This window comes from Marmota flaviventris, chromosome 1, assembly GCF_047511675.1.
Source record: "Marmota flaviventris isolate mMarFla1 chromosome 1, mMarFla1.hap1, whole genome shotgun sequence".
In the NCBI taxonomy this organism is placed as follows: Eukaryota; Metazoa; Chordata; class Mammalia; order Rodentia; family Sciuridae; genus Marmota; species Marmota flaviventris.
In genome coordinates this window covers 174103284-174125997 of record NC_092498.1, presented here as the reverse complement: position 1 = coordinate 174125997, position 22714 = coordinate 174103284, and the positions used below count along the sequence as shown (strand labels likewise).

At 46.1% G+C, this 22714-nt stretch overlaps 1 protein-coding gene across 1 annotated transcript; it reads left to right on the top strand.

The window, feature by feature from the left end:
• Positions 1–622: 622 nt before the first annotated feature.
• Positions 623–3456, top strand: Fezf2 (FEZ family zinc finger 2). Its single transcript, XM_027951328.2, has 4 exons — positions 623–1471; positions 1811–1945; positions 2136–2268; positions 3197–3456. Exons 1-4 carry the CDS (start codon positions 623–625, stop codon positions 3454–3456), a joined length of 1377 nt encoding a protein of 458 aa, XP_027807129.1.
• The last annotated feature ends 19258 nt before the right edge of the window (positions 3457–22714 follow it).

Below are 22714 nucleotides of genomic sequence, written 5' to 3'. Positions count from 1 at the left end.
CGGCAGGCGCGGGGGAACACAGGGTCCGCTACGGGAGCCGCGCCGCCGCCCATGTCATTCCACTTCAAGTGACTTCATGTGATGTCAGCTGAATGTAAAAGACAGTGATCTCACGCGGAGGGGAAGATGTTTGCCATCAAAATGTGACAGAAGAGACACGCTGCATGGCTCGGAACGCATCTCCTTGGCGGTGGGGGAAAGAGGTAAAAGCGAGGTGGCTCTCCCGGTCCTCTTTAACTTTGCCCCTTCACTGTCCAGCTCCCAGCACGCGTGGCGGAGGCCTGGGTCCAGGGAAGGGCTCAGGGGGGTTAATTTGAGGCTCTTTTCTCTTTTTTCCCCTCTCTCCCTTTCCTTTGTAAACCCTCCCCCTTCCCCCTTTCATAGTCCCAGGGCAGGGGCTGGTGGGTTCCTTTGCGCGCCGGGTTAATGGGCGGTAATTTGGTACCCTTGGGTGCACTTTGTTCTGCCTCTGTTCATTTGAATGCAAATGGGTGACCCGGCCCGACTAGGTGCTTATTAAATTGCGGTTCCCCCCCCCCCCCCCCTGCCTTTTCCGGAATGCAGACTTAGAGGAGAGAGGCTGTGCCCCGGCCCAGCCCGGCTCGGCTCGGCTCCGTGCGCCATGGCCAGCTCGGCTTCCCTGGAGACCATGGTGCCCCCGGCCTGTCCGCGCGCCGGAGCGTCGCCGGCCACCTCCAAGACGCTGGCCTTCTCCATCGAGCGCATCATGGCCAAGACGTCGGAACCCCGCGCGCCCTTTGAGCCCCGGCCTGGGGCGCTAGAGGCGGACGGCAGCCAGAGCAAGAAACTGCTCAACCTCTGCTCGCCGCTGCCCTGTATGATCCCCCTCCAGCCCCTAGGCTACGAGGTGCCGTCCAAGACACTGCTCAGTTACTCTGAGCTCTGGAAAAGCAGCCTCCGGGCGGGCGGCGGTGGAGGAGGAGGCGGCGGCGGCGGCGGCGGCGGGGGGGCCCCAGTGTGTGGCGCCAGCGGCTTGTGCAAAACCAACTGTGGCGTGTGCTGCAAGGCCGAGCTGGGCCTTGCACCGTCTGCACTGCCCGCGGGCAGGGTCATCAAGCCGCAGGTCATCAACCAAGCCGTGGGGCTGCCGGCCAGCGGCTCGCTCTACTACTTCAACTACCTGGACTCGACCGCATACCCACCTTCCGAGCTTCTCGGCGGCCACCTTTTCCCTTCTGGCCTCCTCAACGCGCAGGCTCCCACAGCTCTAGCTGCGCATCCCAAGCTCTTTCTGCTGGAGAACGCCAAGCTGGCCGGCCTGGCTGCGGACAAGTTCCCCCATCCAGCTCCCTATCCCCATAAGGAGCGCTTGCCCGCGCCGCTGGAACAGGTGCTGAAGGAGAACTCGGCCCTGACCGCTGAGCGCGGGGTCGTCAAGAGTCACAGCAAGTTACCCGGGGGCTCTGCAGACGGCAAGCCCAAAAACTTCACCTGTGAGGTGTGCGGCAAGGTGAGGCCCAAGGTCCTCTGGGGGCCGGGCGGGGCGACCGGCGAAGGCTGCTTCCCTGGGGCAGCCTTGAACACCCCTTTCTCCAGTTGAGGAGCTCTCCAGTAGCTGCGTACTCAAATTGGGTGCCTGGTTGGGCCTCAGTTTCCTATTCTGTAAAATGGGGATGCCGCTGTCAGCAGTCACACGGTACTTGGTGGAAGCAGACTGGGAAACACTTTGCTAAAGGGCTCTGGTTTCTGAACTGGGGTGTTGGTTGGGGGAGGTTGGCTGTGGCCTCCTGGGATTGGTAGCAGGCCCTCTGTGGAACTCGGCACAAAGCCCCCTCTTGTCCTTCCATAGGTGTTTAACGCTCACTATAACCTCACCCGCCACATGCCGGTCCACACCGGTGCCAGACCGTTCGTGTGCAAAGTCTGTGGCAAAGGCTTTCGCCAGGCCAGCACGCTCTGCAGACACAAAATTATCCACACCCAGGTATGTGGCCCCCGGGTCAGGCCTGGCCCGCGCGCAACCTCCCACCCCAAGTCTGAGCGATGGGGATAGGATGGCCAAAGATTTCCCCCTTACCCTTTCGGGGAAAACCGTGTCCCTTTTGAGGTGTCCGGGAGGTGGCCTCTGCCTGGCAGTGATCTCAGTCTTACTGTGCGCGCGCCCCTCTCCGCAGGAAAAGCCGCATAAATGCAACCAGTGCGGCAAAGCCTTCAACCGCAGCTCTACGCTCAACACGCATATCCGCATCCACGCGGGCTACAAGCCTTTCGTCTGCGAATTTTGTGGCAAAGGCTTTCACCAAAAAGGTAAAGTGTCCGGCGAGGCCCTCTCCCCACCTCACGAGACTTTACTCTGCGGGTTGCGGCCGGTGGGGGGGACGGCAAAGAGGGATCTGGAGATCCGCAGCACAAAAGCCGCAGAGTAGAGCCGAGCGATTCTTTGGAATCGGGTCTTGATGGGTGTAGGTGGAAGCTTTCCGGCCTGGGTTAATAGACCTCCCTGTATTCCAGCCGGATGCACCGGGAGACTCTGAATTTGGGAGGTGGGAAGGAAGGAAGAGGGCAGAAGGGGTAAAAGTAGGAAAAGGAGAGAGTAAAGCCTTCCAGAAAGAGATTCCCTTTGTATTCGGCTCTCCCTTTTGGAATGGGAAAAAAATATATATATCTAGGGAATATCTGCCTCCTGGGAACAACTTAAGACTTGGGTGGGGGGAACATGTAGGATTCCCAGTTCCCCAGGCCCTGTGCCCTGCTCAGATTTCCCAAGGCACTTTTGGATCTCCAGGTGGTTATTAGGAGACTAGAGGGAGTGACTTTTTAAAAAATGATAAAGGAAAAAAAGAGAGGGGGGGCGAAGGAAGCCTGGGTTCCTGCGAATTTCTTCGAGCGAGGCATCTGCTAGAAGAAGGACACGGTGTGTCTGGGCTGCGAAAGTTTTCCGGCCGGCGGAGCGCGGCAGGAGGGAAGCTTCACCGGCCCCTGTGCGGGGCAGGGTAGGGGCTCGGGCCGGCTCCGCAAGACTCAGTGCTCCGTCCTTTTGGGGAGTGCCCCAGGCTTGACGCATATGAAGTTTGACAACTTCTTCACTCGAAGAGGTCGTGCCCGCCTAGCCAAGCGTCGCCTTCTTTGCGCGGGCACCTGAGCCGCCCCCGGGACGCTTGGGCCCTCTCATTCCACTGCATACCCCTACTTTTTGTTTTGTTTTGTTTTTGTTTTTGTTTTTGGTCTCCTGTAGGGAACTACAAGAACCACAAGCTGACCCACAGCGGCGAGAAACAGTACAAATGCACCATCTGCAACAAGGCCTTCCACCAGGTCTACAATCTGACCTTCCACATGCACACCCACAATGACAAGAAGCCTTTCACGTGCACCACTTGCGGCAAAGGTTTTTGCAGAAACTTTGACTTAAAGAAACACGTGCGCAAACTCCACGACAGCGTGGGCCCCACCGCCCCCTCCGCAAAGGACCTGACTAGGACAGTGCAGAGCTGAGAGCTACTGCCTTGTCCTCCCTTCCCGCCCTGTACCACCCCAAAAACAGATCACACGTATAAACTTATTTCTAAAATTAAAAGGAAAAAAAAACTATAGCAGAGAGGCTAATATCTATTTATCAAAACCAGCATATTTTTGGAAAGTTAAACGTTTCCTCGATGACTGGCAGCAAACGCGTGGCTCCCACCTTTGTATATTCAGGAAATTTATTTAAATCCAGTGCGCCGAAACGTATTTAATTCCAGGCCTCGGCTTCTCCTCGGGCAGCAGGTTTTTAACCTCAGCCTGTCACCGTGAGCGCCCCAGAAGAGCGCGGCGTTCCCAGCCATCTTTATACAGCCATGTAATTCCTCCTGTACAAGCGAACGCGGAATATATACACATATGACTCAATAAACAGAATCATTAGTGCGCGTTTTCTTTCCCCCATCCCCTCCTCGGAAGGTGAACTCCGCAACTCCAAAGAACGAATTCGAAATAGACGTTTATAACCTTTCCCTGCCCCAATACGACGTCCTTTGGAGCACTTGGGCCCAAGGTGAGGCCCAACTGGTGTTCTTGCGGCGCTTGTGTGCTAAAGCACCCAGAAGCGAGGGCAAAAAGGCCTACATCCGCCTCCAGGAGGTGCCAAGTTTTTATTTGGTGACTGTTCAGACGCTTGGGATTCTGGGTGTTGCTTTAATTGGGTGAGAAAAAAATTTAAAGGGTTAAAGTGACTGAATTTAGGGAGCAGCTTCTGGGTGCTCCAGTAAAAAGCGGCGCGCAGTGTAAGGGTTAAAGGCCAGGGCACTGCCTCGCTGTGGTGCTTTTAGGCACGTCCCTTCCTCTAGGTAACTTAAGGAAGGTAACCACTGCTCCCAGCCTCCCCTGGCGGCTAGAGCTGGAGAATAAGGGACGCGAGAGCTTCCGGGCTCCCTAGCCTGCGCGCTTGGGCTGGGGTTGGCTTCCCGGTGCCCTGCGCCCTGCGCCCTGCCGCGGGAGGGCGCGCCCGGGCTCCCCGAGCTCGCCGCTGCCGCCTCCTGGGTCCTGATTACTGCGCAGTTAGCCCATTTCCTGAATAGCTATCTCCGCGGCCGAGCACGCTGATGAAATGATCTCACGCTTGCTTTCTAAGTAATGACCCAAATTAAGAGAGAAAACAGAGACCCTTCAAACAGCATTACATTAATCATCTAATCATTCCCAGGAGGGGGCCGGTCGCCGCCGCCCCGTTTGATCCGAATCTGGATAATCAAGAGCTCGGATTACTGGCGCGTAGCGCCGGGCCTGCCCCCCACCCTCCCCACACACTTTTAATATCCGCGCCGCGATTCAGCCCACGTCTTCTGGAACAATGTTACCCAGCGCCGGCAAGAAATGCGGCACTGGGCCCGGGAGTGTGCTTCCACGCAGCTTCCCCATTGAGGGGGCGAGGACAGCTGGGCGCTGACCCCACGCGGATTTCCACTGTGGGGGCGCCTATTTGGAGGGAACGATGGTTAATGCAAAGGGCCACCCCCAAGTATCTCTGAAAGTGAGTTGAGTGTTGGTGAGCCCAATGCGTGGTACACAGTAGGTGCTCAAGTATCTCTGAAAGTGAGTTGAGTGTTGGTGAGCCCAATGCGTGGTACACAGTAGGTGCTCAGTGCTGAGAGCTCCAGTGGCTTCCACGAGCGAAAAAAACTCCTGTCCAGAGCACTGGTTCCAAGCCAGGAATCTGATCCATTCTCTCGGTTGTTGACAATAACCCATAAACTGTCGCTGATTATTCCCACTTTACGGTTGAAGAAATAGAGGCAGAGATCATCTAAACGAGATGCACAGAGTCAACGGGCTAGGTAGGAAGGATTCAAACTCGAGCTTCTAGGAGACCAACGCTGCCTTCAGTCCTAATTGGTGGAGGAGGAATCTGGGGATTGGGGTTCCAGGGAATGACGCTCCAGGGCAGGGTAGAAGATCCGTCCTGGTCTCAGCGGACGGTTCTGTCCCCGGCCCCCGCCCAATTCGAAGACCCATTGCGCAGGGAAGGAGAATTGTCGATTTTGTTTGCACAGAGGACGGCGACAGCTTCCTCAGGCTGTCGCGGGGGTATTTTTAGTACCTCCGATTCAGAAATAGGAACGCGTACATTAGAATTCCATTTCCTGAAAGGAGAGCGTCCTCGTTTTTTTTTTTTTTTTTTTTTTTTTTTTTTTTTTTTTTTGTATTTCTCTCCTCCCTCCCCCCACCCCAAGTCTGGGAAAACGCAGCCAGGGGAGGGGGGACGAGGAAGCCAGGGGGATTTTAAATGTTATCTCGTTCTGGCTACGGTTTGTTGAGGGGAGATTGGGACCCAAAGAAATATGCAGATTTAAAACTCCCAAATCTCGGTGCATGCTATAAACCTCAGGAAACCCCAGCATGGGCAGACGAGGAGGACTTGGCGACTAAGGACGTGGTCGTCTTACTTTCCCCAAGCATTACCCGTGCAGATTGCGTGGGGTTTAGGGAGTCAGCTCTATCACTTGTTGTCGTACAATGTTTTATTAGCCTTAACTGACATTCCCACAGCCCCCTAAATTCTGGGACATCTTGAGTACTCTATGATAGTCAACCAAAATCCTTTCCGTTCTCTGGAGCTGGTCCTTTTGAAATGACTTCTGGAGATCGGAGGACATCAAGCCCACCTCCTTAAATAGCTCCAGAACTTTGGGCAAAGCAGACACCAGGATTTCGAATGCAAAGAGGGAAGTTGGCCTGCACATGAAAATCATGGTCAAGTTCTTCTCTTTAAGAAGAAAAAGATAAATAAAGAAGCCAGAGCATGCCAGTCAGAGAGATAACTTTCTAACCCGTCAAGTGAGAGAACTTTCTTTGAGAGAGTCTTCTGTAATAAGTTTCTACAGGAGAGAGACTAAAAGGGTCAGCCATCTCCTAAGGAAGAGAGAATTGTTTCCAGATTGGCAGTTCTGAAGAGGGGTGGGGATTGTTTCCTTGTAAAGGAGGCAGCAAATAAGATAAAACTCGTAGGTGTCTTAGGAGGTATTTCTCTCTTGGACTGCTCATCTCTGCAGTCTGGAAAACTTACTGTGGCTCAGGGGTATACCTGCTCAGAGTTCCTTGCACCCTCCAATCTCCTTGAGGTTGTTCCCTTGTAACTTGATTGCTTCTTAACCTTCACACCAGCTTCTGTCAATCGCTCTCACCTGAGAAGGTGTTATTTCACATCTGACTGTAATTGTAGATAAACAGAATATTTCTGCATCTATAAGGTTTAGCTCTGCTTTCCATGGGTTTGAAATCACTCCCGGGTTTGAACGTGTGGATTCTCGTCTGGTGTGGGGTGCAGGAAAGGATTCCTTCACCTGAAAAGCCTTGCAGGGGAGAGAAGGAACCTTGTGCCTGAATTACTACACACCTTTCACTGCCAGCACCAGTTCTGAAACCAATGCTAAGCCTCTTCAATATCAATCTAAGCTGGGATTCTTCTTAGTTATTCACTATGCATCGGAATTAATGGGTGAAAGGCTGTGTTTTCTGATTTTTTTCCCTTTCTTAATATTAAACTGTTTGCATGACTTGTAGCTTACAATACTAATAAATGACTTAAACAAGGTAGTCATCAGCTGCATATTAATATTCTAACCTTGATTAAATTGAAGAGGCCACCCTGAAAAAAATATTTAAAAAAAAATCAAGTTGCGGGGGAGGGGAATCCTGTCACAGACACAAAAAAGACTCCAATTATCTTTTCCCCTACAAGATGTTTGTTCTGTCCATGACTGCTCACACTTCAGCAATCTTGCCAGCAAGACTCAAAAAAAAAAAAAAGCCTCTTCCAAAGCCACAGCCTTGTACATAACAGATTGTACAATCCTATTGCCTTAGGCGGGTTAGAGGTTCCTCTCTGCAAAGAGCGGAATGGAGAAGTTGCCAGATCCAGACACATTTTGGGGGGTACTGCGACCCACCGTTCTTGCCTTGGCTGCAGAGGTGGGTCTTCAAGCCCCTCCCGCCGCCCCCTCCCCCCATTTTGCTGTTTGGCTCAGGAGAAGGTAGGGGGTGGCCTGAGTGGGGCTGTAAGTTACTGAAGAAGGCGTGTCCAGGTGTGCAGGTGGTGAATGGGCTCGGGTAGGGAAAGGGATGGGACGAAGTGTGTGTGTGGGGGTGCTGCCAAAGAGGGGACAGGAGTCTTAAGAAAACGCTGGGAAATAAACAACCTCAAGGCAGCTGCGTTGCCCTTTTCCCTGCACTTGCCTCTCAAACGTCTGAGCAACCAGTTTGCTCCTAGAAACATGTTAATTGCCAACGGAGCTCATTAAGGCATGCACATGCAAAACACAGCAAGAAAGATTAAATGGACAAAAGCGCAATAATGAACTGTCAACAATCGGGCCCATCTACGAGACCAGGATCACTCAAGAATGAGGCATTTAGAGGCAACAAAGGATTGTCTGGGACAGGAAGAAAAGACGACCTAGACTTTTGTTTAGTCAACACAATTGATTACAAATGAGAGATTAACAGGATAGCTTCAGATTTATTTTTTTTTTTAAAAGAGGCAGAAAAGAAAAGTCCAATTAAGTCCACCGAATGTTAACTACATTGCGTTCCATGCCTAGCCCCAAAGAAATTCTCATTAAACCATCCCTGGCGATCCCTTTTGGAAAGTAATTTGTCTCCCTGATGGAGCAGAGAAAGAGAATCGTGTAAAAGAAAGCGTTAGTTCTTGGCACAATGAGCTTAGGAGACACACTGGAAAGAGCCAAAGGGGGAGTTAATGAGCATCTGACAAACTGCTTGGATTCAGGCCTAGAGAACAGCGATGAAAAGATGAAATTGGCCAACAACTATTCTTTATATCAAACATAAAAAGGCCAATCTGAAATGGGGCTGCTCAAAACTGGTTGAAAGTACATAGCTCAAGAAAAGGAGCCGAGGCCAGGCCCCTTGGTGGACAGTGGACAGACAGTGTGAAGAACTCAACAGGCCAAGAGTTAGGAAAGAAGCCAGGAAATGAGCTCTCCAGCATAGAGCAAGCTCCCGTCGTGGCCCCGGGGCCTCTGGAGGTGCTGATTTGAAGTTCTTGCTTCGCCCCCCTCCCCCACCCACCCTCTGGATGTTTCTTTCATGAGTCAAAAATCTATCAGGCCAGCATTGGAGGGTTTCCCCCCAAAAGTTCTGGTCTCTGGTAATTAGCCATTGGCATGTGCCAAACCATCCCTTCTCTTCTAGACCCCTTGGCCCCAGGGGACACCCTGTGCTATCAGCACACACTCAGGTGGTTCTCTGTTCTCCTTTCTCCTAGTGACCATTCAGTTTTGACCCTCAAGTGGTTGGCTTCCTAATTCTGCATGAAGCAGAGGTGGCCAGGAAATGAGGACATTGGTGGCACTTAGGTTTGTGGAACCAGGCATCACAGATTTAAATTATTTCTCATAATTGTGCATCTGGGTGAAGAATAGCTTTATTTTAATGTCTCCTTTTTGACCAAAGTAGGCCAAGGGTGTATGTCCATGTGAGACACATTATACTTTAATTAACATTAAGCACCTAGGTGTTCCAAAGTCAGAAGCATTTGAGGTTCTTTTTTCTTTTTAATGTTATTATGTTTTTAGACCTTTATTTATTTTTATGTTGCACTGAGGATCAAATTCAGTGCCTCGCACATGCTAGGCGAGCGCTCTACCACTGAGCTATAAATGCAGCCCTAGCAGCCCCAGTGTTTGAGGTTCTTTTACCAACCTTGTTGAGAAGAGCCAGGTAAACAGAATTCAGAGGTGAGATAAGTGTTCAAGGTGAGTCTCCCAGCTAAGTAATCCAGAATAAAGCCTGTGATTCTTTTCCTTGTGTGCCCCCCACTGGTCCTGTCCCCATGGGGAAGGTACTGGGGATTGAACGCAGGAGTGCTATACTACTGAGCTCTTCCCCCAGCCCTTTTAATTTTTATTTTTAATTTTTTAAAAAATTTTATTGGTATGGAGATTGAACCCAGACACACTTTATCACTGAGCCACATCCCCAGCCCTTTTTTTAGTTTTTGAGACAAAGTCTCAGTAAGTTTCTGGGGCTCACCTCAAACTTGTGATCCTCCTGCCTCAGCCTCAGTCATTGGGATTACAGGCGTGTGCCACTGTGCCCAGGTGAGTGCTAAGCCTGTGTTTTCTTTTCTTTCTTTTTTTGCCTGTGTTTTCTTAATGCCTTTATCTATCCATCCAATCTTTGAGGTGGGAAGGATGCCATTGCAGGTACTAGAGTATAGCATTTGTATCTTGATTCCAGGTTTTGTATTTTTACTCTCAAATACTTGGTAGCAGTTGTCACATTTCTGAGGGCTTGGCTTACACTCCAGGCTTTGCTCATGCTTCGTGGAAAAAAAGAAAAAAATATATTGGTGTCTAGAAGTAAGGAAGGGGAAGAAGTCTACCAATTCAAAATAAAAACAGTCATCTAAGATTAAGGACCAGTTCTGGCTTTCAAAGCACAGAGGTGTTATAAATCTAGAAGGCATGTGTCAGGAAAGGGAGAAGAAAAGGAACGATTCCATTGGAGGTGGACCAGAGTCTGATATATATTTGGTTCTTTCTCAACGCATCCTGTCTAAACCATAAGACCTGACCTATTCATTATTGTTCTCCCCATTCATCAGCCTTCTTCAGCCCTAAGTCTTATTTGCAGTTCTTTCTCCCCAGAGTTTTAGTGTACCCAAAGTGGCTGGTAGTGAATTGCCTAGAGGAAGATAATAAATGATCTATAAGGATAAAGGAAACTATGTAGTTTGAATCCTGAGATCTGATCCCAGAGCAGCTGAGTTCAAATCCTGTTGCGTCACTTACCCAGAAAAATCACTCTTCTGTTTCCTTGTCTGCAAAATGGGGTTCTTAAGAACACCTCGCTCCCAGGGCAACAGTGAAGATGAAATAAGTCAACATTTATCATTGGAGTCTTAGAATAGCAGCTGGCTCCTGCATGCCTCAGCACACCAGATTGGTATCAGTAAAACTTTAATGGAACACTTTATAGAAACCACCTATATTATCTTGTTCATTACTGTTTACATATGAATTGGGTAGGTCACTTAGTCCCATTTTTATCATTTCTTTTTTCATGCTGAGGACTGAATCCAGGCTTTCTGCATGCTAGGCATGTGCTCTACCACTGAACCCCAGTCCTCATAAGCCCCACTTTGAAGGGGCAGCAAACTGAGTGGTTGACAGGTCTGACTCCCTTTAGGTCACAGAAGTGGAACAGAATGGAGCTGGGATCTACCTTCAGATGCCTGTGAGTAGGTTGACACAGTTCTAACCGGAATATGCATGATAATCACAACATTTTTGCTAAGAATGCACATTCTTGCACCTCATTTATCAACATGTTAAGTCAACAAATCTCTCTGTAGCCCAGGAACCTGCATCCTAACAGATGCAGGTAGTTCCCCGACTCAGAAACACTGATGGTGCTAGATGAGGTGGCATACGCCTTCACTCCCAGTGACTAAGGAGGCTGAGGCAGGAGGATTGCAAGTTCAAAGCCAGCTTCAGCAACTTAGTGAGACTCTGTCTCAAAAACAAACCAACCAACAAAAAAACAAAACACTGAATACCCTTGTCCTTTCCACCAACTCATCAGGATGTTGCCTTTAATTGATGAAATAACTTCGTTGACCCCTTGTCAATTAGCACGCTTGATCATTCATTCAACCAACATGGCTTGAATACCCCTTATGCACCAGGCACTCTACTGGGCACTGAAAGTTACCAAGAGGAGGAGGACACAGCCTCTGCCCTGGAGGAGTTTATAGTTCAGCAGAGGAGAAAAACACATACAACAAAAATCCCAGCAGGATACTTGGTTATGAAGATGAAATTGGGCATTCAGTCCAGTCTGGGTTGGTGTGTGCAGTGGACATCTGTTATTTTTGCCTGCTGATCATCATTCTCCCGTCTGGTAACAACATCCAACAGTTCCTTTGGCGAAGCCACCCCTCCCCCACTCTCAGTCCATATGGTTAAGGTGGGAGCGGTTTCATCCCTCCGTGGAGGACATGTGACCCGGGCCGGGCCAATCAGAGCAGAGCATCTTCCTAGCCTGCAGCAAAGGCTCAGGATTGGGCACCTGACCCAAATGGGGCCAATGAGACTCCAACCCAGGACTTTTGCCCGAGGAGAAGGCTTTATAAGTAGGTTGACTGTTGATCTGGAACTCTGATGTGGGCCTCAGTATTAGAGATTGACGGAGAGAGGAATTGAGGACCCCTCGTGATAGAAAGTGGATGCACAGGGGGACTTTGCAACTACTTGCTTTGGTAGCCTCCCGGAGACTCCTGATACTGGGCAGGAGAAGTCCGAGGTGCCTCTGTAGGGAAAGAGATATCTAAGATGTCAAAGAGTAGCAGCTCTTAACCGTGTGGAGGAAAAGATACCTCGTGCAGCCGACGTGAAAAATCTAGGAGGAGAAATAACTGGTGGCGAGTTGATGGCACCTAGATGCCATTGCTGTGGCTAAGTGCAATATCAACAGATCTGACTTTGAAGCCGAGTTCCGCTTCTGCGTAGCTGTGGGATCCTGGGCCAGCTAGAGGCTTTCTTTCTTTGCGCCTCATGAGGAACAGCAATGAATCCACCACCGGAGGCTGTTTGGTCCATTCTGTGCAATGGGACAAGTTAATCACCTGAACCCTTCCAGGCATTCAGGTAAGTGACTGAAATTATCATAACCGGAAAGTTAGATACCGCAACTGGGAGTGACTGATCGGCTAAGATTTCTTGATGGGTGCAATGGAGTGGTCTTTAGAAGCTGGAGATATCTTAGAGCAGAAAAAGTACCCCTACCCGTGTCTCCCCACCCCCCACCCCCGGGCTGTTTTACTCCAGTGGGATTGTAGATGAACTATCCTAGGCTTTGGAGTCACGGGGAGCAGCTGATTTCAACACTCCCCAGCTGTATGACTGTGGGTGATTCCACTTAATATTGTGAGACCTGTTTGCTTAGTCTTTATAGCCTTTAGAACTAAGAGGTGTGTTCAATTTAAATGAGATAAAAATGGGTAACATGCGTGTCACCTGGGTATTCAATACATTGGAGCAACTTTTGCTAATTAGGGCTGCTGTTATGACCACTTAAATAAACCTGGGACAGTTGGTCAGCAGAGCAATAGGACTCCAGAGTTGTTTAGCAACTGAAGTGCTGTTGGGCTACAAGGGCAGGGACTGGGTTGACCTCTTTGTGCCCGATGCCTGGCTTGTAGGAGGTAACACTGAAATTAAGGGTTGGGTGTCAGCCTTCACTCCTCCCCCTGGGTGAGAAGGTTACCCAGCCCAGTCTCCTAGCAGCTACCTCACGCTCCATCCTGTAGGAATTTGTTCCTAAAACATGTATAGAAGGCTTGCTGTGTGCTGGGAACTGTTGTAGGGGGAATACAGGTGTAAACAAAATACCTTTAACCTGAAGGATCATGCATTCTGATGGATGACTGATGATAAACAAACCAAGACACATAATAATTTCCAGCAAGGAAGTAAAAGAGGGTGACCAGATAGCCTTTGTGCAGACATGACCTATCAGAAATAGGAGGTCAGTCTCAAGCTTGGTGGCACTTCAAGTGCCTGATGCACCCAGGAACTAAAAGAAGTATATGGATGCAATTGCAATTGGTCCCTCACGGTGGATCTGCTTGGATTTAAATTAGAAAATTTCCCCTCCCCCACAGTCCCCCATCACCCATTGGTGGGTGGGTCCAGCTCACATCTGCTTGGGACTCTGCAAAGAAGGTTCCCAAGGGATACCACGGAAAACAGAGAGCGGTATAGGTCTTTGACCCATTTACCATTTTCCCACCGAATGGAATGGTAATTGATCAAAGTGAAAAATTTTATAGAAAGAGATGCTCTGCTGCCATGTTTTTTCAACCGTGTGTTTCCCAGCCAAGTCTCCAGATGGAATCACCGAAGCAACACATCCTTGACTTAAATGTGACTGTTTAACAGTTATATTGGGTAGGCCATATTTTTCTACAAGGAGGTGGTTGCTTGTCTTAGGAACCCGAGACTCTTAACAGACTTTTGGGTGAGAGCTTTCCAGGATACCACTCTTTCTCTCACACTTCCTGAAGTCACAGAAGTCAGAGACCTAGCTGGGGTGTCAGGAGATGGGAACGACACAGTGAACTGTTACACAAGCTCTGAGAAGGGCTGGGGCTGGGAGGATGTCTTGGTGCCAGTGACTGCCACTAATAACCCTTCCGAAGCGGAAAGATGCTTCAGTTGGTTGTTTGGGGCTGTTCACCCTCCACTTCCTTTCTTCTGCTTATCAGCCTTCTGATTCTGCTTTGGAAGAACCGCCCCTGTCCACTGAACACAAATCATTGCAACTGTGAAAGAATGCATGCCTCTCTATGACCACTGGCCAGGGATACACATGGGACCCCAGCTGGGTCCTATAGGTGCTTTCTGTGGAATTTGACCCTTGAGCAGAGGGATGAGGCTGCAGAACAACTGAAGCTCATTCATTCCAAGGAGAATGTGAATCCAGAATGGCTCTCATTGCTGCCCTTCCCTTTGTGACGTGGGCACTGCCATGCCATTCCTGTGAGTTTCTTTCCCAGTTTGGCCAGAATTGTTTTCTGTGGTTTGTAACCAAAGATTAGTATTAATAATCTTTCTACCCACGACCCACCTTCTCTTTAGGGTCCTTAGAAAGGGGACATCTAAGGGCCAGGGGCTGTAGCTCAGTGGTAGAGCAATTGCCTAGCTTGTGTGGGGCCCTGGGTTTGATCCTCAGCACCATAAAAATAAATAAAGGTTAAAAAAAAATGTGCTTTTTTTTTTTTTTTTTTAAAAAGGGACATCTAAAGTTTAAGAGTATCCTTTCTAGTCTTTTATTGTCAACATGAATTCCTTCCTACACTTTTGAGAACCTTTCAGGAAGACACATTCAGGGGAGACAGGGCTGAGTCTGGGGCATCTCAAGGAAGAGAAAGATTAAAAGTACAGCATAATAATAATGGAATTTGAGTTTGTTTTGCTTTAAAAAGTTCGGGGAACAATCTGGTGGACTTTTTTCCCTCTAGCACTTTCATGATGTAGGAACAACTGGTTAAATGTAGTCTACTGAAAAAGGGGACCTCTCCACATAGACCTGAAAAAGATAGTGGCCTACGGTCAGACTGTGTAATGGGATGAGGTCTGGTTTCTAGGGGTTTGGCCTAGAATTTTCTGCTTTGTTTTTTTGGTATTGGGAATTGAACCCCAGGGGTGCTTAACCACTGAGCCCCATCCCCAGCCCCTTTTTAAATTTTATTTAGAGACAGGGTCTCTGAGTTGCTTAGGGCCTTGCTAAGTTGCTGAGGCTGGCTTTGAACTTGCCATCCTCCGGCATCAGTATGCTTTGTTAAGTGAAGAATACATATCCTAAAAACTGGTGCACATTTGGAGCAAGAAGTTTTATTATTCCTTTTTTTTCCTTTCCAAAAATGAATTCATATAATTTCACCTAGAACTACATATGCTCTATAAGGATGTCAGTATAAATAGAAAACCAAAGGAAAAAATACTAGAAAAATACACTTGTCTACGAGGGTTACTGAGATAAAGGATTTGCTTCCACAAACATGGAATCTCCTGGTAACTAGGACAAAAATGGTAAGGACAAATGGGTTCTATTGTCCTGATATTATTTGAGAGACACCAGAAAAGAACTTCCTGGGTCAGATTGCTCTCAGGTTTTCTTTCAATCTCTCCTTTTTAAACTTTAGTTTTAATAGCTTTATTTTACTTATTATTTTTATGTGGTGCCAAGGATTGAACCCAGGGCCTCACACGTGCAAGGCAAGTGCTCTACCACCGAGTCACACCCCCAGCCCATACTTCTTCCATCTTGAATACTGTGAAGTATGTGCTTATGACTCCTCATAGGGGCTCGCAAATCTTAACCTATAAGATCAAACTCTTACAGGTTAGCATCAGTTTGGTTGTTCAGTAACAACTAGAAGATACTACCAAGTTCTGTCCTGGCACAGAATTTATGTGCAGAGGTGGGGGTTTGCAGGGGATGGGGTATGCAGGGAGCCTCCTTTATCTGATGATTGTGGCTGAATCATGTAAATGCCTGTCTTCTAGTAAAATTGCCTTCTTGACCAGAATGTACGCTCATATCAATTTCTCATCTTATACATCTGTCATAAAATGTACAGGGTTTCTCGGGGGATGAAGGCAGAGTGAGTTGGATGTTCTGAATGCGCCAGAATAAACATGGGATTTCAACTGTGGGTCTAGGATTAATTTGAAGAAGGTGCACTGGGTCTCTATGGTTTACTCTCAAATCTATAAAATTGACATAAGACCACTGACTATCTACTGCAAAGGAATATTGTGTTGGAAAAAGAATGTAGCGGTGTTTGCACTTGCCTCCCCAGAGGGAGGCTTTTTAGAACTCACAAGTGGCTGCTCGAAGCTTCAACTACTCATTGCTTCTGGTTAGATCACGTGAAATCAATAGCTTGGGAAGGCAGTGTTATACATTCATCCTCTGGGAGAATAAATACCGAAGTGTCTGCGAGAGAGGAGAGATTTGGGAGTTTTGAATCTCGCCGTGAGTTCTTGAGAGGTAGCTGATTTCCTCCTAGGTTTGGTCTTGCCCACTTTTACTCTGCCCAAGGGATGGGTATTCTTTACTTCTCTATTCCTTTGACTCTCTCCTTTTTGTCCTGGGAGTAGCGTATTTCAGAAAAGCCTTTCCTGGAAAGGCAGGAGTTCAGTAATCCTGACTGTGTAGCAATGCTTGATAGAAGTTTGACTTCCAAAGAGACATATATTTGGAAAAGAGTCTTTACTTCCTCTTCTCTTTGCCCAACCTATATTTCCTCTGTTTCCCTCATTTCACTACTTTTTTTTTTTTTTGGTTCTGGGGATTGAACCCAGGGGCTCTCAACCACTGAGCCACTCCCCAGCCCTATTTTGTAATTTATTTAGAGACAGGGTCTCACTGAGTTGCTTAGTGCCTCACTTTTGCTGAGGCTGGTTTTGAACTGGGGATCCTCCTGCCTCAGCCTCCTGAGCTGCTGGGATTATAGGTGTGGGCCACTGTGCCCGGCTCATTTCACATTTCTTCCATTCTTTTCCTTCATAGTATTTATCACAAGCAAGGTTCAGACTGTACTTGTTGCAGGCTCCATGCTCTCAAACTGGGAAGGAACAGAACTTCTATTCTGTCATGATAACTATAGTTTATTTGGCATTTGCTATATACAGGGAGTTTGATGAATGTTGTTTTTATTTTTTTTTTTTTGTACTAGGGATTGAACCAGAGGTACTGTACCACTGAGCTCCATCCCACAGCCCATTTTTTAAAATTTATTTTTTACTATGAATTGTTTAATATTGCAAAATATCCCTTTGCCTCTGACATACTATGAATTAGAATATGAAGAGAAATAAGAAAATGGTCACTTTTCAAATGCAAGAAGCAACACTCTGTCCTGAAAAAAAATCTACTTCCATTAGTTGAGGAGGGTTTGACAAAATTATTATTAATGTCTTTTCTTTCCTAAGTACTTTGATGCTCAGTGTTTTCTTTTTTTTTCTTTATAGAACGAATACTGTTTACCTATGCTTGACAGGTTTTTTATTCTAATTTGCTCTATATGACAGCAGAATGCATTACAATTCATATTCACATATAGAGCACAATTTTTCATATCTCTGGTTGTATAACCCACAGCCCTTTTTTAAAATTTTGAGACAGGGGGTAGGGATTGTGGTTCAGTGGTGGAGCATGTGCCTTGCATGTGTGAGGCACTGGGTTCCATCTTTAGCACCATATGAAAATAAACCAAAAAAGGTATTGTGTCCATCTACAACTAAAAAGTATTTAAAAAAAAAATTGAGACAGGATCTCACTAAGTTGCTGAGGATGCTTTTGAACTTGCTTCAGCCTCCCAAGTAGCTGCGATGACAGGCTTATGCCACCATGCCCAGTTGAATGTTATTTCAATTCTCCTAAACTTGAAATGCACGTGTCATCATTTTAGTTGGGGGTGAACAGAGATTCCCAAAGGCTCCAGTTTGACCCCAGCTGTGCCTGGCAGCATAAGCACTTGAAGCAGATGCAAGTCCCCAACTGTGTCCTTTTTACCTCTGGGTGATGTCTTCTCCCCTTCTGGACATGGCCAGATCTGATGCACCCTCAAAGTGTAGCTCAACAGTGCTTCCTTTCAGGTGCCCCAGTTTTTTTTTTTTTTTTTTTAAACTCAAACCTTTTATTTAAATTGTTTTTTCTTGATCAGAGATCAAACCCAGGGTTGCTCAACCACTGAGCCATATCATCTGCCCCTTTTATTTTTTAAGATAGGGTCTCACTAAGTTGCTGAGGCTGGCCTCAAACTTGCGATCCTTCTGCCTCAGCCTCCTGAGTTGCTAGGAACCTAGGTGTGCACCACCACACTCAGCCTCTCAAACTTTATCTATACCTCTTTCGTGATGTCATGAAAAGAATTTCTAGTTGGGTTAAAACTGCCATTTTGTACCTTGTGTCACCAATTTCATATATAGGTCCCTTTTGCAGGCTGGTCTGGCTGCAGCCTCTGGCTATGAACTCAGCCACCTCTGTCTTCCTTATGCTCTGGAGACTAGTTATGTGACTTTTACTTCTCTCTTTCCTGCTAGGATATAAAGTCCATGAGGGCAGGGGCTAAGTTTTTCTTGTTTATTAGTATATCACCAGCACAGTGCTTGACCCACACTAGCTGTTCAGTAAATATCTGTTAGAAAACTTTAGTTCATGTCACTATTTTGCTCACAACATCCAGTGCTTTACCACTGAGCACTCAGAGTGAAAGCTGTGTTGTTACTTATGAGGCCCCTACAGCAACCCTTCCCACCGATGTCTCTGAGCTCATCTACCTTCTTTCCCTCACTCCACCTAGGGCTATATTGGCCTCTTGGGTACCAAGCAAGTTCCTGCCTCAGGACCTTTACATTTGCCATGCTTTCTTCTGGAACCATTTTCTCCATCCCTTTTCATCCTTATCTTATGCTTACATCTTGTCTGAATAATAGTATCTTGGAAGGCCTTCCCCTAGCAATTTACTTGAAATGCAGAACTTTCACCTATGATGCATATAATCTCCTTCCTTTCCTTCTCCTTCCCACACACATTCCTTATGGCCCTTCCTTGTTTTATTAATTGTATTTCTTCCCCTATTAGAAGAGCATCAGCAAGGATCTTCATATGTTCTCTTCCCTGCTGCATTTTTCAGATTCCAGAATAGTACCTGTCACATAGTAGATATTTAATAAATATTAAATGGATGGCTATCTTGTCCCTTCTGATCTGCCCCATTACTCTTCCTCCTAAGTCTCAGCAAGCCTTCATCAAAAACATTGCTTCAAAGAATGAACAGATGCAGCACTACAGTATGGTCCTTCCAAAGAGTATGCTGGTGGGCTGGGTTTGTGGCTCAGTGGCAGAGTGCTTGCCTGCCATGCATGAGGCCCTGGGCACAATCCTCAGCATTACAAAAAAAAAAAAAAAAAAAATGTCAGGCCTATTGCATTGAAGTGGTGAAGATTTTCAGCAAATACTTGGGGACTTAGAAGAGCCACGCCTGAAATAATACTGCAAAGCTGTAGCTCTTTGCCTTTTGCTGGAATTGATGATTATAGCTGGTCACCAATGAAACAAAATGATGTCTTTGCTTGTCATCTTTCCCACCTCTCACCACTGACACCTCTCATGACTTCCTCTCTGCAAACTCCATTACTTTTCATCATAGACCATCTCTGGGCTAAGGAGCCGGCGGGCTTCTGCAAGTGGGGGCAGTTCTAGCATTCCTTGTATTCTATGAAATTCTGGTTTAGCTCCACTCTTAAGACAGGGAACAAAAAAAGCAATGAGAAAGTTGGAGAGATTGAACAATGAGAGATTGAACAATGCCATTCATCGAAGCAAAAAGCCGAGTTCAAGGGTTACCTTAATAAGTATGGTTTTTTAACAACTGAGTTTTTAAAAAAAACCTCAGTTTTTATATGCCAACTGGGCTGTGTGAGTCCACCATATTCAACAGATGTGTCTGAGGGTTTTGCATGGGGTGAGTGTGTGTGTGTGTGTGTGTGTGTGTGTGTGTGTATAGAATCGTTTTTTTGTGGCACATGCCGGTGATCCCACCAGCTTGGGAGGCTATGGCAGGAGGATCACAGGTTCAAAGCCAGCCTCTGCATCTTAGCAAAGCTGTAAGCAACTTAGTGAGACCCTGTCTCAAAATAAAAAATAAAAAAAAGGGCTGAGGATGTGATTCAGTGTTTATGTACCCTTCAGTTCAATCCCAGTACCAGGGAGAGAAAAAAAATTGTTTTATGATGTATACATTTTATACGAAGGACCTCTTCACCACTCACGCCTGCTTTCTTTGTGCCTCCAACAGCACCTCCTGGGTCTCTCTACCCTGCGTTTTCCAAGACTCGCACTTGCCTGTCTCCTGGTTCTGCCCACCCTCAGCTCTGAGCTTCACAAGCACGGGGTTAGTGGGGGTTCCAAAGATTTCATTGAAAAACTTAATGAATGAATATAATGTGCCCCTTTCCTTCTTCATTCGTGATTTGGGTTGCTTGACCTAAATGTGAATCACACCCTAACTGCACTTCTTAGATAATTGATGAGCATAAAATGTCTCATTTCAACATTTTTTTTTTTAAAGAAATGTAGGGCAAAAATGTCTGCAGTATCTCTACTTCTCTGGTCGCCCTAATGTTTTATTTCTTAGACAGTTAGATGTTAGCATGATTTAAATGCTCCCCGAGAGAGGTCTGATTGGGAATCTCGGCACTGGTTGTTTTATCAAGTATGGGAATGCATTGTGGGTTTTAAAAACAATTTTAAAACCATGAGTTTCTGTGAAAACTCACCTTTTGTTAGTCACAGATGCCCCTGAAAGCCAAATACTTTCTCAATCCCACTCCAGAATTTGCTTCTGTTCAGCAGTTCGACTGATCAGTTTTCAGAAATTGTAGGAGAAGAAAATAAATTCTGTCTCCAAATGATGTTTATAATCTCATATCTAAATTAAAACATGTCGATTCCACAGCAATAGTCACTATGGAAATAGAAACATATAGGACTCGATTCTAAATCAGGAGCATGTTTAGCTGGGTGGTATATATTTTCTGTCATGTTTTTAAAAAATCTGTTACAGTGTATGCATTTTCAAAGGCTTGGATTTGATAAGCTTTTAAGAAAGAGTACGTGTGTGGGTCAGATTAGAATTAAATGTACTTTGTACAGTTTCAGAATGGGGTTCTGAGATCTTGTCCCATAAATGAAAGTCCTGTTGCATTCTTAGACTTATTGGATAAGATTAAAAAAAAAAAAGCAAAAAGCATATGTGAAATAAATCCAGAGAAGCTTCCATGGCAGGCAGATATGCCTAAACATTATCTCCATTCAAATTCTTCTAAAATTCAAATGTTGTATTAAGAATACTGACAATTATAGAATAGATTTTAGAGTTTAAATAGAATTGCCACTCACATCTCCATTTTCACCTAATTATCAAGCTTAATTTAGTTTTTAGAAACTGTTTAAAAATATATTTGCTAGTTCAAAAGCTTGTCAGCTTTTTAAAAAAAACCCTCCAAGGTAATAATAGAAATAATTTATTCTAATGTTATAGCATGCAACAAGACTTTAGGCTTATTTAGAAGTTTTAGAAGTTAAAAAAGCCTTTTCCCCCTATTCAGATGAAGTAATAATAAGCCTTTTCCCCCATCGTTCAGGTGAAACAATAATATATCATCATCCTTTTAAACTTTTTTATTTTTCCTAGCCATGGCTTAACAAATAGTCCTTCAACCTGTATCAGCAGGGCCAGGCACTGTTCTGAAATTGAAGATTACTTCCCAGATAACAGAAAACAAACATATGCTGTGATCATTTTGCTTTAAATATCATAAGCCAAGCATATCACTCTTTTACATAAAATATATCATTATTCTCATTTTAAAATCACATAGTTCCTTTCTTTCAAGGAGCTCAAGATGTTTTTAGAGTCAAAACACATTATCTTCACATTACCCCTCTGAAAAACGGAAACCACGTCCTACCCACCTCTCCTTCCACCAGGCAGGCCTTTCCAAACATTAGAAATGGAAAAGAATTGATTTAGACACTCGCGGTGAAGACAGCAAGGGATAGTTCTGCTTGGTGCTGCCCAGTGGTAAAAGGAAGGTGGCTTACTCTCCCCTTAACCATAAAAAGAACTGTTGCCAAATCTCTATCTTCTCTTTAGACTCTCTGTCTCTCCAAGCAGGAGATGGGATCAGCATCTCTTCCTCTGCTGATTCTTAACTGCAGAAATGGCTGGCTCATCTCCACTGTGCAGAACCGTGTGGGGAAATAGATGGGGTCACACCATCTCATGGATGTGTTCAGAACTTTAGCCATTGGACAGCCTTTTGAGAGTACAGCTTGTCTTGTCATTAAGCCAGAATGCTGAGATCTTTCTTGGTAGCAGCTGACAAGTTAACAGGCCTGCCTCTAAATGAATTAGAAATAATGATGTGGGAAGTGGAGGTGTGTGAGGTCCTTCCTGCTTGTTCTAATAGGGTTAACCTACCTATCACTCCTTTGTCTATTTTTTTCCCCTCTGTGTTCAACTCTGTTAATATACTTCAAAACTTTCCAGAGACTTGTGCCTTTAGACGCTTCCCTTGACATCACATGGACTCATACATTTATCTTTTTGTTTTTGAACTGAGATGACCAGCTGTTTTAGAGTTGAATCAATCCATTCTTTAAAAAAAATTGATATTTAATCATTTTGCATAGATCCATTCTGAGTTGAAGCTCACAAATAATGGATTTGAAGTTGTGCCTGAAACTATAAAGCCTATGTGTCCTTTAGAACTCTTAGTTACAAGTAGCATGCATGTAAGGACATTGAGCACCTCATATTACAAGAAACCCGGAGGCAGAGGTGAGATTCTCTCAGATTGGCCACCTTATTGCCAAGTTTGCCTTTAGGTTGGTTTAAAAAAAAAGCTGTTGAAGTTACAACCTCAGGAGCAGCTCTAGCAATTTCTAGATGAACAAAGTTTATCCTTGGACCAAGAGAGCCTTTCTCAGAAATCCTGCCAGTGGTCTTGCTCTTCTCACTCATTGGCCAGAATGGTATCACATGTTCATTCCTAAAACATGAAATGGCAAAGAGAAGGAGATTGGCATGACTTGTTTAGATCAGTTGCAATAAATCCCCTGGAATTACCAGTTGGGGTGGGACAGCTTTCCTGAAGCCTTCGGTGGCTTAATA

What these genes read in the sequence shown, in the direction of transcription:
- Fezf2 (XM_027951328.2), top strand. Translation starts at nt 623, where the DNA reads ATGGCCAGCTCGGCTTCCCTGGAGACCATGGTGCCCCCGGCCTGTCCG. An exon ending in CCTGTGAGGTGTGCGGCAAG is followed by an intron (nt 1,472 to 1,810) that starts GTGAGGCCCAAG and finishes GTCCTTCCATAG; the next exon opens with GTGTTTAACGCTCACTATAA. An exon ending in CAAAGGCTTTCACCAAAAAG is followed by an intron (nt 2,269 to 3,196) that starts GTAAAGTGTCCG and finishes GGTCTCCTGTAG; the next exon opens with GGAACTACAAGAACCACAAG.